At 41.7% G+C, this 14,999-nt stretch overlaps 1 protein-coding gene across 1 annotated transcript in view; it reads left to right on the top strand.

Moving 5' to 3' along the window:
* The window catches only part of RRN3 (RRN3 homolog, RNA polymerase I transcription factor), a 29,481-nt gene extending 14,912 nt beyond the window's left edge, over positions 1 to 14,569 (top strand). The window contains exons 10-18 of the mRNA XM_026003151.2: positions 766 to 858; positions 2,197 to 2,335; positions 3,630 to 3,760; positions 4,771 to 4,901; positions 6,083 to 6,267; positions 8,253 to 8,361; positions 10,431 to 10,583; positions 11,549 to 11,636; positions 12,692 to 14,569. Coding sequence (XP_025858936.1) covers positions 766 to 858; positions 2,197 to 2,335; positions 3,630 to 3,760; positions 4,771 to 4,901; positions 6,083 to 6,267; positions 8,253 to 8,361; positions 10,431 to 10,583; positions 11,549 to 11,636; positions 12,692 to 12,853 — 1,191 coding nt within the window. The 3' untranslated portion in view covers positions 12,854 to 14,569. The remainder of the gene's footprint in view (positions 1 to 765; positions 859 to 2,196; positions 2,336 to 3,629; positions 3,761 to 4,770; positions 4,902 to 6,082; positions 6,268 to 8,252; positions 8,362 to 10,430; positions 10,584 to 11,548; positions 11,637 to 12,691) is intronic.
* Positions 14,570 to 14,999: the final 430 nt, after the last annotated feature.

Raw genomic sequence — 14,999 nt, 5'->3', positions numbered from 1 at the left:
TAGGGAACAGTTTTTTTTTTTTTTTTTTTTTTTTTAAGGAATTTATTTATTCACAAGAGACAGAGGCAGAGACACCGGCAGAGGGAGAAGCAGGCTCTATGCAGGGAGCCCAATGTAGGACTTGATCCTGGGACTCCAGGATCATGCCTAGCCTTCTCCTTCTCCTTGTGTCTCATGAATAAATAAAGAAAATCTTTTTTTTTTTTAAAGATTTATTTATTTATTTATTCAGAGAGAGCGAAAGAGAGGCAGAGGCACAGGCAGAGAGAGAAGCAGGCTCCATGCAGGGAGCCCGACGTGGGACTCGATCCCGGGTCTTCAGGATCACACCCCAGGCTGCAGGCGCTAAACCGCTGCACCACTGGGGCTGCCCAAAGAAAATCTTTATTTTTTTTTATTTTATTTTATTTTTTTTTATAATTTTTTTATTTATTTATGATAGTCACAGAGAGAGAGAGAGAGGCAGAGACACAGGCGGAGGGAGAAGCAGGCTCCATGCACCGGGAGCCTGACGTGGGACTCGATCCCGGGTCTCCAGGATCGCGCCCTGGGCCAAAGGCAGGCGCCAAACCACTGCGCCACCCAGGGATCCCCAAAGAAAATCTTTAAAACAAAAAACACAAAAGAAAAAATCATGCCTTTTTTCCTACTTATATGTAACCCTTCTTTCTAAATGCATTCTAAACTGTACCCCAAAATAGTACCCCAAAATAGTTGTATTTTCAAAGCTTTTATTCTTTTTTTTCCCCTTTTGTTATAATGTAGGTGAATGCATCCCGGCAGGATATTGAGGATGCTGAAGAAGCAGCCATTCAGACTGGTAGTGGGCCAGATGCCACAGAAGGACTCTTCAATATGGTCAGCATTTAATAATGAGCACCCATGCGCGGTTCGTAATTCCAGAGGGTGGGAGAGGGTGGCTAACTTCGAGGCTTTAGATTAAAACAGTAGTACAGCAGACTTGAAAGTGATGTTTAAATGAGCAGCTGCTGTCATGATGCTTACTGTCCAGTAGAGTTCATTTATTTCCAGGGCTGTAAGTGTGGGTTGTGGTGAAGTAGGTTTCATTTTTATTCCTCTGTTTGTGCTTGCCTTTTTTTTTTGTTTGTTTGGTAAACCACATACTGCTTATGAAGGAGTGATAAATGGGAAGGCGATGTGATTTCTTTGCCATAATGCAGTACTACTCTGCCTGGGGCGGGCTCACCGTAGGAGGGCCTGAGAAGGCGTGAAGAAGCAGGAAAGGGCAGAAGAAGGAACTAAGTGAGAGTTTGCCCTCAGTTGGAAAACAGCTGCAGCACGATGACCCTAGGTCCCAGCTTGAAGCCAGAGAGACAGCCTCCTGTGACCCCTTGCCACCTCGTCCTTTCAGCTGGGGAGGGCAAGAAGGGATTACAAGGGCGGTTCTCTGGAGAACCAGTGCTCACAGCACCTGGTGCAAGGGTGCCCTGTCCTGGGAAGAGATCTGGCACTAGCAGCACCCTGCACAATGAGTTCCAGGAGCTGGGGAAAGCTGTGATGTTGGTGTGGCCTTGCTTCAGGTGGGCCTTATACAGGAGAATCTGGCTGGGTTCGGAATCTGCTTTTATTTTTTTTTATTTATTTATTTATTTTTATTTTTTTTTTTTTTCTGCTTTTATTTTGAGTAAAATTGGTTCCGAGTCACACCTCTGGTGGGGAGCCCCTCCCTAGAGGGGTTCTGTGTCTTCTTTGTTTTATCTTTCCTTTTTTAATTAAGATTTTTTAAATCTTTTTTTTTTTTAACGATTTTATTTATTTATTCATGAGAGACACAGCATGAGAGAGAGAGGCAGAGACACAGGCAGAGGGAGAAGCAGGCTCCATGCAGGGAGCCAGACGTGGGACTTGATCCCGGGTCTCCAGGATCACAACCTGGGCTGAAGGTGGCGCTAAACTGCTGAGCCACCCGGGCTGCCCTTTTTATTAAGATTTTTTAAAAAAATTTATTTACTCATGAGAAACACACAGAGAGAGGCAGAGACATTGGCATCGGGAGAAGCAGGCTCCAAGCAGGGAACCTGATGTGGGACTCGGTCCCAGGATCCCCGGATCATGACCTGAACCAAAGGCAGATGCTCAATCAGGCACCCCCTGTTTTATAATCACCTCTGAGAATTTCCCACTTACCTGGTTTTACTACAGAGTTTAACGTCAGTTTTTCCTTTATTTTCAAAGGATGAGGATGAAGACACTGAACGCGACACAAAGGCTGACCAACAAAGGCTTGATCACATGGTACATCCTGTAGCCGAGCGCCTGGACATCTTGCTGTCTTTGCTTCTGTCCTACATTAAGGATGTCTGCTACGTAGATGGTAATGACCCATAATCGTCACAGTAGCTACTGTTGAAAACAGCAACGCCCCTGGCTGTGTGAGGGATGTTTTTCATATGTTACCTGTTCATATGTTTTCACATTACGTGTACTCCTAGAAATCGCATAAAAATCACTGTTTTGAGTATGAGGGTTTTGAGAGGTCAGGTTACTTGCCAGTGTGACACAGCCTTAGAGTGTGGGACTGGATTCAGGCTCAGCTGCATTTGTCTTCAAAGCCCCTAATCGTTTCACTGTCATAGGCAAGAATTATGTATGGAGTTTGGTTATTTTTAGGTGGAGATCAAATCACACTTGAGTTGTTTAAGACATCTCAGAGTGCACTGCACTTTGGTACATGGTGCCTGGTGCTAGGGATTGGGTGTGGAGGTCTTGTGCTGTGTTGTGCCAGGTGTCGGTACCACCATGAACACATCAGGGTGCTTCTTGCTATCCAACTTTTTGTCTAGAGGATTTGCCATGAAAACAGGATTCTTCATTCATGTGGCGAAGATTTAAGAATGATAGCCACTCGGAGTAATAGGAGTTGAATCTGAGTTGGCTGTATTATTTTAATTTTTTTTGTTACAAAAATAGTACAGTTGGTGGGAGAAAATTTGGGAACTACAGGAAAGGATTAAAAAAGACAATTTAAATAATTTAAATGCATTTGTACCGTTCAGAGAACCATCGTTAGTATCTTGATAGAGTTTTTTCTCTTCTATTAACGTGTATATTTGGGAGTGTGTTTTTCTAGTAATGTGTATTTTGGGAGAGTGCATTTGGAGGGCATGCTGTACACAGTGATTCATCACTGCCCTTTCCATCTGCTGTGAACATTTTCTCAGACCATTCGCTGTCCTTCTAGGTGGTTATTGACTGTGTAGATTTAACTGGTCTCTTTTATCCGCACCCCCCCCCCCCCCGTTTTTGCCATTATAAACGTGTAGTGAACATCCTTGTATATCTGTGTCCAGTTATCTCCATGTGATAAATCCCTAGCAGTAGAATTAGTGGATCAAAGGGCTTTTGGCACACAAATAGTAAAATTGCCCTTTATAAGGGTTTCCTTTTTATGGCATCACAGCAGTGTGAGATGAGAGCCTGCTTCATCGTCAGTGCTGGATTATTACAGTTAGAAAGGAAAATTCTGTGCAAAATAAAAATGGCATTTTGTTAGAATCACAGCCTAATGGATAATGTTTCTGAGTGGTACTTTATTTTTTGAAATTTGGTAATGAAAGTGGCAGCTTAAAAGAATCGTGTGAAGCTGAAATGCCAAAACTTCTCTCTAGGCAAGGTAGATAACAACAAAACGAAGGATTTATATCGAGATCTCATAACCATCTTCGACAAACTCCTATTGCCCACCCACGCCTCCTGCCATGTCCAGTTTTTCATGTTTTACCTCTGCAGCTTTAAATTGGTGAGTACTATGTCAGCATTGTCTTGCTTATTTTATTCTTGCCTATGATTTTGCCTTAAAAACTGAGGGCAAGAAGGAAAAGGGAAGGGAGACACGAGGTGAATATTTCTTTTTTTCTTGAGCTCGTTTTATTGGTGTCTGTAATAAGATAGCATGTTCTAGGCCAAGTGCTCAGAGAGTGCCATTCTGCATTTGGCCCACTAGGTGGTGCCTTGGCCTTTCGTTGGAGCCTTCACTGTTAAAATCCCAGGAGTATTTATGTTTATGTCCTTCATTCTCTCTCAGTTGATCCTAACTGGCCCAAAACATCTTCTCAATCCAGAATTTTAAAACTTTAGCCTTTGGCTCTTTTTTTTGGGGGAAAAAAAAGAGGAAATACAGAAGACTTCCTTTGCCACTGTTTATAGTTTCCTGGAATAGTCAGGAGAGTATTCATCTTTTGCTCTCAAGTATGTTTTTGTAGCTCTTGCAAAGAGCTACTTGGGAGAAGTGGAGATTGTGCCCATTGTGAAAGAGAAGCATTAATTAGTGTTTTTTCCATGATTGACATAATTAGTAAAACACCCCACTTTAATCTGTGTCTCTCTTTCTGGGTAAGTTCAGCATGTGCAGTCAGAAACTGCGAGAGTACTTGGCACTCTTGACAGCACTGCTGCAAGGTTCCCATGTGAGTATGGGTTATCCCTGGTTTCCATTTTGGGCTAATTGTTAGAATCACCTGTGGAGCTTTTAAAACAGGTGGATTCCAAAGCCCTGTCACTGACCCTACGAAATCTGTAGGGTTGAATCTGAAGTCCACCTCATTTTAGGAACTTATTTTAAGGCTGGGGAACACTTTATTTTTAATACTTGTATCTTTCAGTGTTGTAAAATGGAAGAACTGTGAGAACTGCATATATATTCTTTATCTAGTACTTTTCCCTATTGCTGAGTTACAATCTTAGAATTCTGATAGCCAGAGATTTCTTCAACATTAAAAAAGATTGGAGCAGTACCTTTTCTTTTTATAGGGATTCGCAGAAGCATTTTTGGAACATCTCTGGAAAAAATTGCAGGATCCAAATAATCCTGCCATCATCAGGCAAGCTGCTGGAAATTATATTGGAAGCTTTTTGGCAAGAGCTAAATTTATTCCTCTTATGTAAGTAACCTAATTTTCCAAGTGCTTTTTCATGTCATGCTTTAAAAAGATTATGGCATTGTCTTAAGTCAGAGAAATACCTGCTTTAATTTTTTTTTTTTTTTTTTTGGTCTACCTTTAAAGTGAAAAAATCTGTTCCCCCACTCTAGGCAAGATGTTAACATTTCCACAAGGCAATTTCAGAATAAAATGTCTCCTTTAGATATAAAACCTTAGATAGAAAGCTTGTGTCATCTGTTTTGGATGGTTACACTTAAATGTGAAGACTCATTTGTCTTCATGGATTATTTTACAGTGCTGTATACTGTTTTGATTCTTATTATAGGTTTGTCATTTTTCATTTGCATTACAAATCAGTTGTATCTGTTAAAGCTGAAGAAAAAACTGTTTTAAAGGTAATAGATCTATTTAGGAGGCCAGCTCTGGGCCTACTTCTTCCAGTGATCTGTGAAGATGTGTTTGGGCAAGGATGCTGTTACACACCCTTCCCCAACAACTAAAAGCCACCTGTCCGGGATCCCTGGGTGGTGCAGCGGTTTGGCGCCTGCCTTTGGCCCAGGGCGCGATCCTGGAGACCCAGGATCGAATCCCACGTCGGGCTCTCGGTGCATGGAGCCTGCTTCTCCCTCTGCCTGTGTCTCTGCCTCTCTCTCTCTCTCTGTATGACTATCATAAATAAATAAATAAATCTTTAAAAAAAAAAAAAAGAATTCTCTTAAAAAAAAAAAAAGCCACCTGTCCATGCTGCCCTAACTTATGGCCACAGAACTTCATCAGAATCCCGTAGAGAATGATGAACTCAATTGGACTATCTCTTCCTTGTGAGATATTGCTAAATGTGCCTTTTTCTGTGGCCCTATTCCTCTGAGAGGTCAGGGAGCCTGTTGGAGAAGTCCTTCTGAGTTGATAAGGAGGCACTTGTCCATCCCTTGGGACCTCAGGCATCCTTAGGGGCCTGTTTTTCTTAGAAGGTCTGTGCACTCTACCTTACAATTGAAAAGCTGTCTTCCCTTCTGCCCATACTTTTCCTTCCTTTGATTGCTTCTCTGTGCTCATGGGTAATAAATAGATAAGAATCTTACAGACTGACTTTGTAGTGAGAGGCAATTGGTGTGCTTTTACGTCACTGTTATTTTTTTATGAAGCAAGTGAAGTTGACTTGAATTTTTTTTTTTCCCTAGTACTGTAAAATCATGCCTAGATCTTTTGGTTAACTGGCTGCACATCTACCTTAACAACCAGGATTCAGGAGCAAAGGCATTTTGTGACGTTGCGCTCCACGGACCCTTTTACTCAGCTTGCCAGGCTGTGTTCTACACTTTTGTTTTCAGACACAAGCAGCTATTAAGTGGAAACCTGAAAGAAGGTCAGTGATGTGGGATTGACAGATGTGAACTGGATTTTCCTGGGATGCCAGTCACTCTTTAGAAGGGAGAGTTGTTACTTTTTTGAGAATTTCGTGAAAACTCTGGAGTCAGAATAATGTCCATGCACTCAGACTTTGACCCTTATTTTCCAGCAGCCCTTGAGCTCCTAAAGCCCTTTGTAGCCCCTCTGGAGCAGAGGATGGACTTGAGGTTGAGCACTCCATTTTAGAGGGTGGCATCTAGAGTACTTGTGAACCGTGAAGATGTTGTTCTTAGAGGCGAGGCCTGGCACAGTGCTCCCTGCTGTCCTCGGGATGGCCCCTGAAGAGTGGGCATCATTCCCCCTTGTGGGGCCTAGGCACACACAGGATATTGATTGGCAGGATTAGAGAATAAAACCAGATGGGTATGATTCTAAAGCTTGGGGTCCTAACAGTTACTCTGCTTTATCTAAGGACTTAAGCATTAATCTTCAGTTTTGCTAATTTCTGAGGGTTGTGTATATAATTTAAATCTACCAGATGAAGCTTGTTTATCAGGTTAGTGTGACAAGAATAGCATTAAGTCAACTTAAATGGTTTTATTTATTTGCATGAATAATTCAAATGGTTTAATAAGCTGTTTCCTCTAAACCAAATGTTCTCAAGCTCTGACATTTGGGGCTGGTTCTCTAGTTGTGGGGGCCGTCCTGGGCATTCTATGATGGTTGGCACTCTACCCGCTAAATGCTGGTAGCATTAGGTCCCCCTTCCCCCACCAACTCTGTTGTGACAACTCAAATTCTCAGACACTGCCACATGTCCTCCTCGAGGGCACAGCTGCCTTAAGAAGTGAGAACCACAGCTCTGAAATTGAACTTGTATGTGTTGATTGTATGTATTTACTTATATCCTGTTACTTCTAAAAAGATTAGGACTAGTTGTATAAATCAGGAGAAGGGCAAGGTTTTAGCACAATGTAAGCAAAGTATCTATTTTTTTTGTGTAAATGTAAGATAGGTTGACAAATTGAATTTAAATTTTAAAAAATGGTAAGAGTCTTGGTTAAAGAGGATGTAGTTATTGAAAGCCATGACATTTTTAGTTATTTTTATCAGAATATACATCAAAGATGGGGTGTCTGGCTGGCTTAGAAGAACACGGGGCTCTGGATCTCTGGGTCGTGAATTCAAACCCCACGTTGGGTGTAGAAATTACTTAAATAAAACTTAAAAAAAAAAGACATTAAAGAATCTCCTAAGAAAAATGTACTTAAGCGTAGATTAGCTTGCTTGCCTTTAAAAATAAGCGTGCTATCTTTCTTTTACTAATATAGGAGAGAACTATATTTACTTGTTCCAGGAGAGTGGTAGCTATGTAATTTTTACTTCTACCTCTAGTTTCCTTGTGAAAAAAGCACAACTGGTAAATGAACAGCTATTGCACACTTGAATAATTTGCTCAACTTCACTAATAATTTTAGACATTCAGGTATTGCTGTTTGTTTGCTCTTGTCAGATTGGCATATGTATCTGTTTGTGGAAGTAAGGAAGGAGAAACTCCAAATTGTATAGTCACTACCTCTTGGGAATGGACACTGAGTGTTGCCTCAGCTTCGTATTGATTTCGTGATTAACTGAAATCAAATCACCTGGGTTCCCCCCCCCCCTCAAACTCAGGATATGCTGAGCTTACAAGTACCCAACTTCCAAATTGTCACAGAAGTTCATTGCTCACTACAGATGTGTGTTTACTTCCTGTGTCTTTGAAAGAATACGCTGTTTTCTTTAGAAAAGTTGACTTCGTCGTAAGGAGGTGTGATTAAGCCTGGTGACATTCTGTGGGGCTCTGCATTGTGTGACTACATGGACCTCAATTATTTAAAGCATTTCTGCAAATAACTTTGTGAGAATTTTTTTTGATGTGTGAGATAATCTGTGCTGCTTAAAGATACTTAGACTGTTATGTTTGTACTTTTAATAAAGTGTTTTGTTTTTTAATCAAAGGTTTGAGATACCTTCAAAGTCTAAATTTTGAACGTATAGTGATGAGTCAGCTGAATCCCCTGAAGATTTGTCTGCCTTCGGTAGTTAACTTTTTTGCTGCAATCACAAGGTAAGTTATTTTTACCTTACGGGGGGGAAACTATTTAAAAATATATATATGGGGCAGCCCCGGTGGCGCAGTGGTTTAGCGCTGCCTGCAGCCCAGGGCGTGATCCTGGAGACCCGGGATCGAGTCCCACGTCGGGCTCCCTGCACGGAGTCTGCTTCTCCTCTGCCTGTGTCTCTGCCTCTCTCTCTCCTACTCTGTGTCTCTCATGAATAAATAAAAAAAATAAAATCTTTAAAAAAGATATGTGTATATATATATATATATATATATATTTATGTTAGTGTCAGTATTGTACAATTCTCCTAAATTTCTATGAAATTATTCAGTAAAATTAATAACCATAAAACATGTAAAAACCAGTAAGCGTGTACTTGCAGGAAACATTGCAGTTAAGCTTTTGTTTTTTTATGATTTTTACAAAGATATTCATTAGGATGATAAACAGACGGGATGTGAGAGGGTTACGCCAGTAGGAGACAGGCTCTTACAGGGGCTGTCCAGTCAGGCCCATGACTCCAGGCCGTGCAGAGTAGGTGCTGTGTCCCTGCACACCTGGACAGGTATCACACCCAGCTCACTGTCCTCACCGTGTGAGGACTGTAGTGGTAAGCCCTGCTTAAAACCAGGAAGGTAGGGACACCTGGATGGCTCAGTGGTTAGGTGCATCTGCCTTTGGCTCAGGGCCTGATCCTGGAGTCCTGGGGTCAAGTCCTGCATCAGGCTCAGCATAGAGCCTGCTTCTCCCTCTGCCTATGTCTCTGCCTCTCTCTCTGTGTGTCTCGTGAATAAATAAAATCTTAAAAAAAAAAAAAAGAAGGTGGAGGCCCAGAGAGACAGGATGACTAATGAGAAGGGGCTCCCTGGTGGCAGAGCCAGCATGTGAACACAGGCAGTCTCTGGTCCTCTCCGAATTCTTCTGCCTAAAATACAAAGTGAGATGGAGATTCTGAGCCCTTGATCAGAATATTCAGGCTAGGATCATGGCTTAAAATCTATAACAGCTAGGAGTCTCTTCTGGTACAAGACAAAGATAATTCTTTCATCATTTAGTCCCCTTTAGATCACTTGCTGCTCTTACTTAGGGCCCTTATTTTTCTTTTGTTGGGCTTGTAGTTCAAGGTATTCTGTCTCCTGAGGACTAGTTTTGGGGGCTGTCCTGAGATTTCAAAAATGATAACAGAATTGAGGAAAGGAATGAGCAAGCAAGAAGGTCTGGGGTGTGAAAGGCCCAGCACATGGCGGGAAGGTGGGAAGCAGCAGATGAAGAAAAGCTGAGACAGGAGCTCCTAGAATTTTTGTGGGCTGGGAGCAGAGGGCCTCAGGTAGGGTGCAGGCTGTCTGAGAGGCTATAGGTATGGGGTCGGGTGGACAGTGGAATTCTGGGGTGAGACATGAGGCCAAGAGCCAGGAACAGTGGTGTGTGTCAAGCCGATGTATTGTTCTGTGACTCCTGCTTTTGCTTCCTTAATGATTTTGGGATTCCTATTGACCCATACAGTTGCACTTGATTTTGACTGTTGTGTCATGTCCTGTTAATTTTTTTTTAATCAGTCCTTTGTTGGGATGAAGTTGTTTTTTCAGGATTGGGAACAGCAGCTTAGGGGCATCATTACAGGCATGTCCAGTACCGTCCTCACTTCAACAGCCAAGACTCTCCCTCAGCAACCATGATCCTGTCAGTAAATCCTGAACCCCCTTTTCACCAAACTTCTAATTTTCTTACAAATAGTGAAAGTAAATTAGACAGCTTACATAGTTTTGCCAGCTAAAGAGATTCATACCTTGAACACATTCATTTTTAGTGAGTCATGCCTGTTAATCTAAGCCACTCTCGTGCTGAAAGCAGTAGCCACACTTTCTCTCTCCTTGTCAAGCTTGTAAACAGTACGCCCGGAAAGCTGTACCCTAAAAGCATTGCTTCTTGTTTTATGTTATTTTTTCTTGTACTTGTTATGTTTGACAATATCTGTGTGGTCAGAATAGTTGTCACACACGAACAAGCGTGTCAGCGCAGAGTATTTCCACCCTATTAACGCCTTCCGTCTACGTCTGGTTTTGTTGTTCCATAGTAAATACCAGCTGGTCTTCTGCTACACTATCATTGAGAGGAACAATCGCCAGATGCTGCCAGTTATTAGAAACACAGCTGGAGGGGACTCGGTGCAAACCTGCACAAACCCACTTGACACCTTCTTCCCCTTCGATCCTTGTGTGCTTAAGAGGTAGGTACAATTAGACCACTGACCTGGCAGTGGGGACTTTACATGGGTTGTGTATTTGCTTTTCTCAGGATTAGGGCTCCTTTGTCCTAGGTGGCTGTTCATATCTGTTTATCAGCAGCTCGAGGTCCCCTTGCATGTATGTCATGGGCCCAAGGCAGACGATGCCTGTCAGAGGCGGCAGGTGCCCAGAGCACTCCGGGGTGTGCATACCTGCAATTCAGGAAGAACCCTGGATTGATGCCAAAGGTTTTTTCATTCATTTTTTGTTTTTCTGTAAACCTGTTGGTTTCAACATGCAAGGGGCTGGGTATAGAGGTGTTAGGATAGGGAGGATGCTGCCTTTTTCGTGGCTCAGAATTTTCTGCCAAGCGACTTGTTCCTTCCTCTGGAGACCACAGTCCGTGCTGTTGCAAAGGATAAACAGCAGCTACGTGATGTGTCTAGATGGGTAGTTGTGAAAAACTACCAGGCCAGTCTTCAACTATGCATCTGTGTAAGGAAGCAGGAGTTCTGCTTATTGTGCACTTACTGACTAGCAACACCATAACTGAGGATTATCTGGTCCCCCAAGTCTTGGTTGACTGAAACCACATTGATTTTTCTCCCCAGACTAATTTTTAGTAGATTTACTATAAGAAGATAAAAAATGAAATTCCAGAGTAATATAATTTTGTTTTCCTTTGGATATATTCTAACTCATTGTCAGTTCTTGCAGAGTTGAGAGATAATTTCACTTGAAAATAAAAAGCTGAGAAGCAGTTGCTTCATACGCTGAGTAGATGAAGCTTTACAAACAAGGAGCTATGTTATTTACAGTACTGTGACATAGCAGTATTTTTTGGCACAATGATTATTTGAGCCATAGTGTTTATTTTGGGTAATGGATCCTGTGGGAAAAGAGCCAGACAAGTCTGACCTTCAGTATAGCATCGAGCTTGACTTTGAAATGTGATCACTGTCGACAGGTCGAAGAAATTCATCGATCCTGTTTATCAGATATGGGAAGACATGAATGCAGAAGAGCTTCAGGAGTTTAAGAAACCCATTAAAAAGGTAAATTCGTGACTCAGCACTCTTGGAATTTCCGGTGTGAATAGCAATGTTACACTTAAAAAACACTACATTTTATTCATTCTGCCTTCACAAAAATCCAAGCTCAGGTTATGTTCTTTTTATGAAGAGAAGTTTTGTTTTTTTGGTGAACTAGACCCCCCCCCCCCTTTTTTTTTTTAAGATTTTATTTATTTATTCATGAGAGACACAGGCAGAGGGAGAAGCAGGCTCCATGCAGGGAGCCCGATGTGGGACTCAATCCCAGGTCTCTAGGATCATGCCCTGGGCTGAAGGCAGGTGCTAAACCACTGAGCCACCCGAGCTGCCCTAAACTAGAACTTTTATAAGTGGACTTTGGGTAGTGAAGGTTAATTAAAAATCAACTCCATAAATTAAGATCTTTACCACATGATCATCACTACCAAGTAACAATCTCGAATTTACTTTATCATTTTTCATAAGTAATCATTGGAAAGCTCTTTTTTTCTTTATAGTTTTTTGGGTGTGGGGGCAGGGGTCGTTCATTCACTCATTCACATTGTGTTAGATACAAGGGTGATGATGCTGAGTGAGAATGTCGTGTCATGCTGCCTGCCCTTTCTGAGCTTAAAATCTGTTTTAGAAAAATCACACTTGGGATCCCTGGGTGGCGCAGCGGTTTGGCGCCTGCCTTTGGCCCAGGGTGCGATCCTGGAGACCCGGGATCGAATCCCACATCAGGCTCCCGGTGCATGGAGCCTGCTTCTTCCTCCGCCTGTGTCTCTGCCTCTCTCTCTCTCTCTCTCTCTGTGACTATCATAAATATATTAAAAAATAATAATAATAAATAAAAATAAATAAAAAAATCACACTTTACACATGTAAGTAGTTACGACATGTGACCAGCAAACATGTAGGTGGTTGGTAATATTGAAGTGGGCGTCTGAGGAAGTTTCTGAAATTAAGATACTTTTCTTTATGTTCATCTTTCTAGAAGTGGCACATTCCTCAAAGGAATTCTTGAAATTTCACACTGCCATTGGGGATCCTACTGATAATCTCTGTTCTTTATATAGGAGGTGGTGGAAGACGAAGATGATGATTTTTTGAAGGGTGAAGTTGGGATCACTCCGAGCTCCTTTGACACGCATTTCCGAAGCCCTGCGAGTAGTGTGGGCTCCCCTCCCGTGTTATACCTGCCAGACCAGTCCCCTCTGATTACAAGGGTTTGTGATTGAAACGAGCATTCCTCCCTGTTGGGCCCTTGAGTGCCAGGGCTCATGCTATTTGAACTGAAGTGAGTACATGCCTCAGGCATCTTACTTTCAAGGTAGACTTTAGTGTCTGAATGGACTTTTTTTTTCCTGTTTGCTTCCCTACAGACAGAAGGAAAAGACTGGATATCATGTGCAATATTTTGGAATGGAGTTTTGATAAATTTTGAAGGCTTGGGTTGTCTAATGTATATTTTATTTCATTTCAGCTTTACAACATCATTGTGAAATTTCTAATATTGGCAACAGCCTGTTTTAACCGATTGCATTTTTCCACATAGGTTTTTGTCTGAGCCGTAGTCACAGGACTGTGTTGATCTGATTTCTTTTCAGTGGAAAAAAATCCTCTATGTAGACGCTATTCAGTGTCTTTAAAATGATTTTACTTTGGACATATTGTTGACCCTCAGCTGGAACTATATGTCTGTTTTGGGTTGTCATGGGGTGCGGAGAGGACGGGAGGAATGTGGAGAGGTGGCCAGAGCTGGTCCCTGATTCTGGAAGCTGGAGCTGGCACGGAAAATCTCCAGGGACTTTGGAGACCAATGAAATCCTGGAGGGAAGAGATGGAGTGTTTAGGGAAATAGAAGCAGACAAATCATACACTTGTGAGTTTAAAAATGAATTTAAAAGAAACGCGAAGTTCGCGGTAAATGTAATTCCCATGTGCTGAGAGTGAGGTTGGACTTTTATAAAACATAGCACGTTGGCATTTTACCCTGAGGCTCCCAGGAGGTGTTAGAACTGGAACTACTTGTTTGTAGTGGAATGTTACTTGGGTTTTCCTCTTTTTTAAAAAACTAGAATCAGTTGGTCATTTTGAGAATTTCTTTGTGCTAACGGGCGGGGGAAAAAGGGGTCTTGGGTTATTCGGTGGAATGTTTTTGCCAGCCACAACAGACCAAGGTTACATATAGCTCCAGCCTTGGTCTGTTGGCTGCTGGCATCATGGATTTCGCTTAGTGAGATCTCCTCTGGTGAGGCTCTTTTTGTACTTTTATAACTAAACACTGAGAGAGAGGAGTCTAAACAACCTCACTTTATAACACGTGTGCAAACACTGCTAGGCTCATTTTGTAGCTCATGCATTTTTAGCTTCATTCCTTATTTGTGTACTTTTTTTGTTACTTGTGAAAATGGACATCTCTAAACATATTTATTTTTCTGCCACTTTTCCTATTATTTAAAAGCAAGCAATATTTTCTTGATCACAAATATTTTGTAATGAAATACTTCTCTTTCCTAGGGCTTTGTATGCTCTTGTATAATTATATTGATGGCAATGTAGAGTAAATACGTTTTTGGAAAATAGAAATTTTTATTGGTTTAAAATGTTTTGGATATTGCAGATTTTCTTTTGGTGACTTGGTGGAAAGTCATTTGAGAACGTTTAGGTTCTCTCTTTCTTTTTTTTTAACTGGCAAAAAGGTGGGATTTTTGTATGCTGGGTAAATGAGTACATGAAAATGTGTCCGTAGAAGTAAACGGTAAGTGGGCCTTTATGGGTTGAAGTTTTAATGTAGAAGGGTGTCTTTATAAATAAGTCTGTTTAATTTCAAAGGAGTTGAGGGGGAAAACATTGTAAAAATAAAAAAATGGCACAGTTAATCTGGACCTTTTGTTCTTACACCAGTAAAGGAGTCTAGGGAGTTACCCCAATAAAGAGGCTTCTCACACTGATGCCATGATTTCTGTGGTTTTTACTGATCTCTGTTAAAGCTCCATGAGAAACTGCAGTTGAACCTTTTCTCTGTTTAAGAGGCACAAGTACCACTAGACCGGCTGCAGGTGGTGCTGGGAAACAAAGTACACACTGGTGAGGAGCGACGATTCCAGGGGCAGCCAAGGTGTCAAGGACTCTGCGCACATCCAGCCACAAGAGCCACCCAGGCTTGAACTGATTCCAGGAAAACAAACACTTCTTTGAAAAATGCACATGCTTTAAAAGAACATCTTTGGGGTGAAAATTGGGGGATTTCCTTGGGAATTCTAGAAAAAGGATCTTCTATTCGTCTTATTGAAAAGCAGGCTTTCATTTGGGGTAGGAGTTCCAGGGTCCACCCTGTTGTCTGTCTGGTATGGCCAGCTCTTAAAGAGAAGTGGTGAATTT

This window comes from Vulpes vulpes, chromosome 3 (genome assembly GCF_048418805.1).
Source record: "Vulpes vulpes isolate BD-2025 chromosome 3, VulVul3, whole genome shotgun sequence".
Taxonomy (NCBI): Eukaryota; Metazoa; Chordata; class Mammalia; order Carnivora; family Canidae; genus Vulpes; species Vulpes vulpes.
This window is presented reverse-complemented; position numbering and strand designations above follow the sequence as displayed.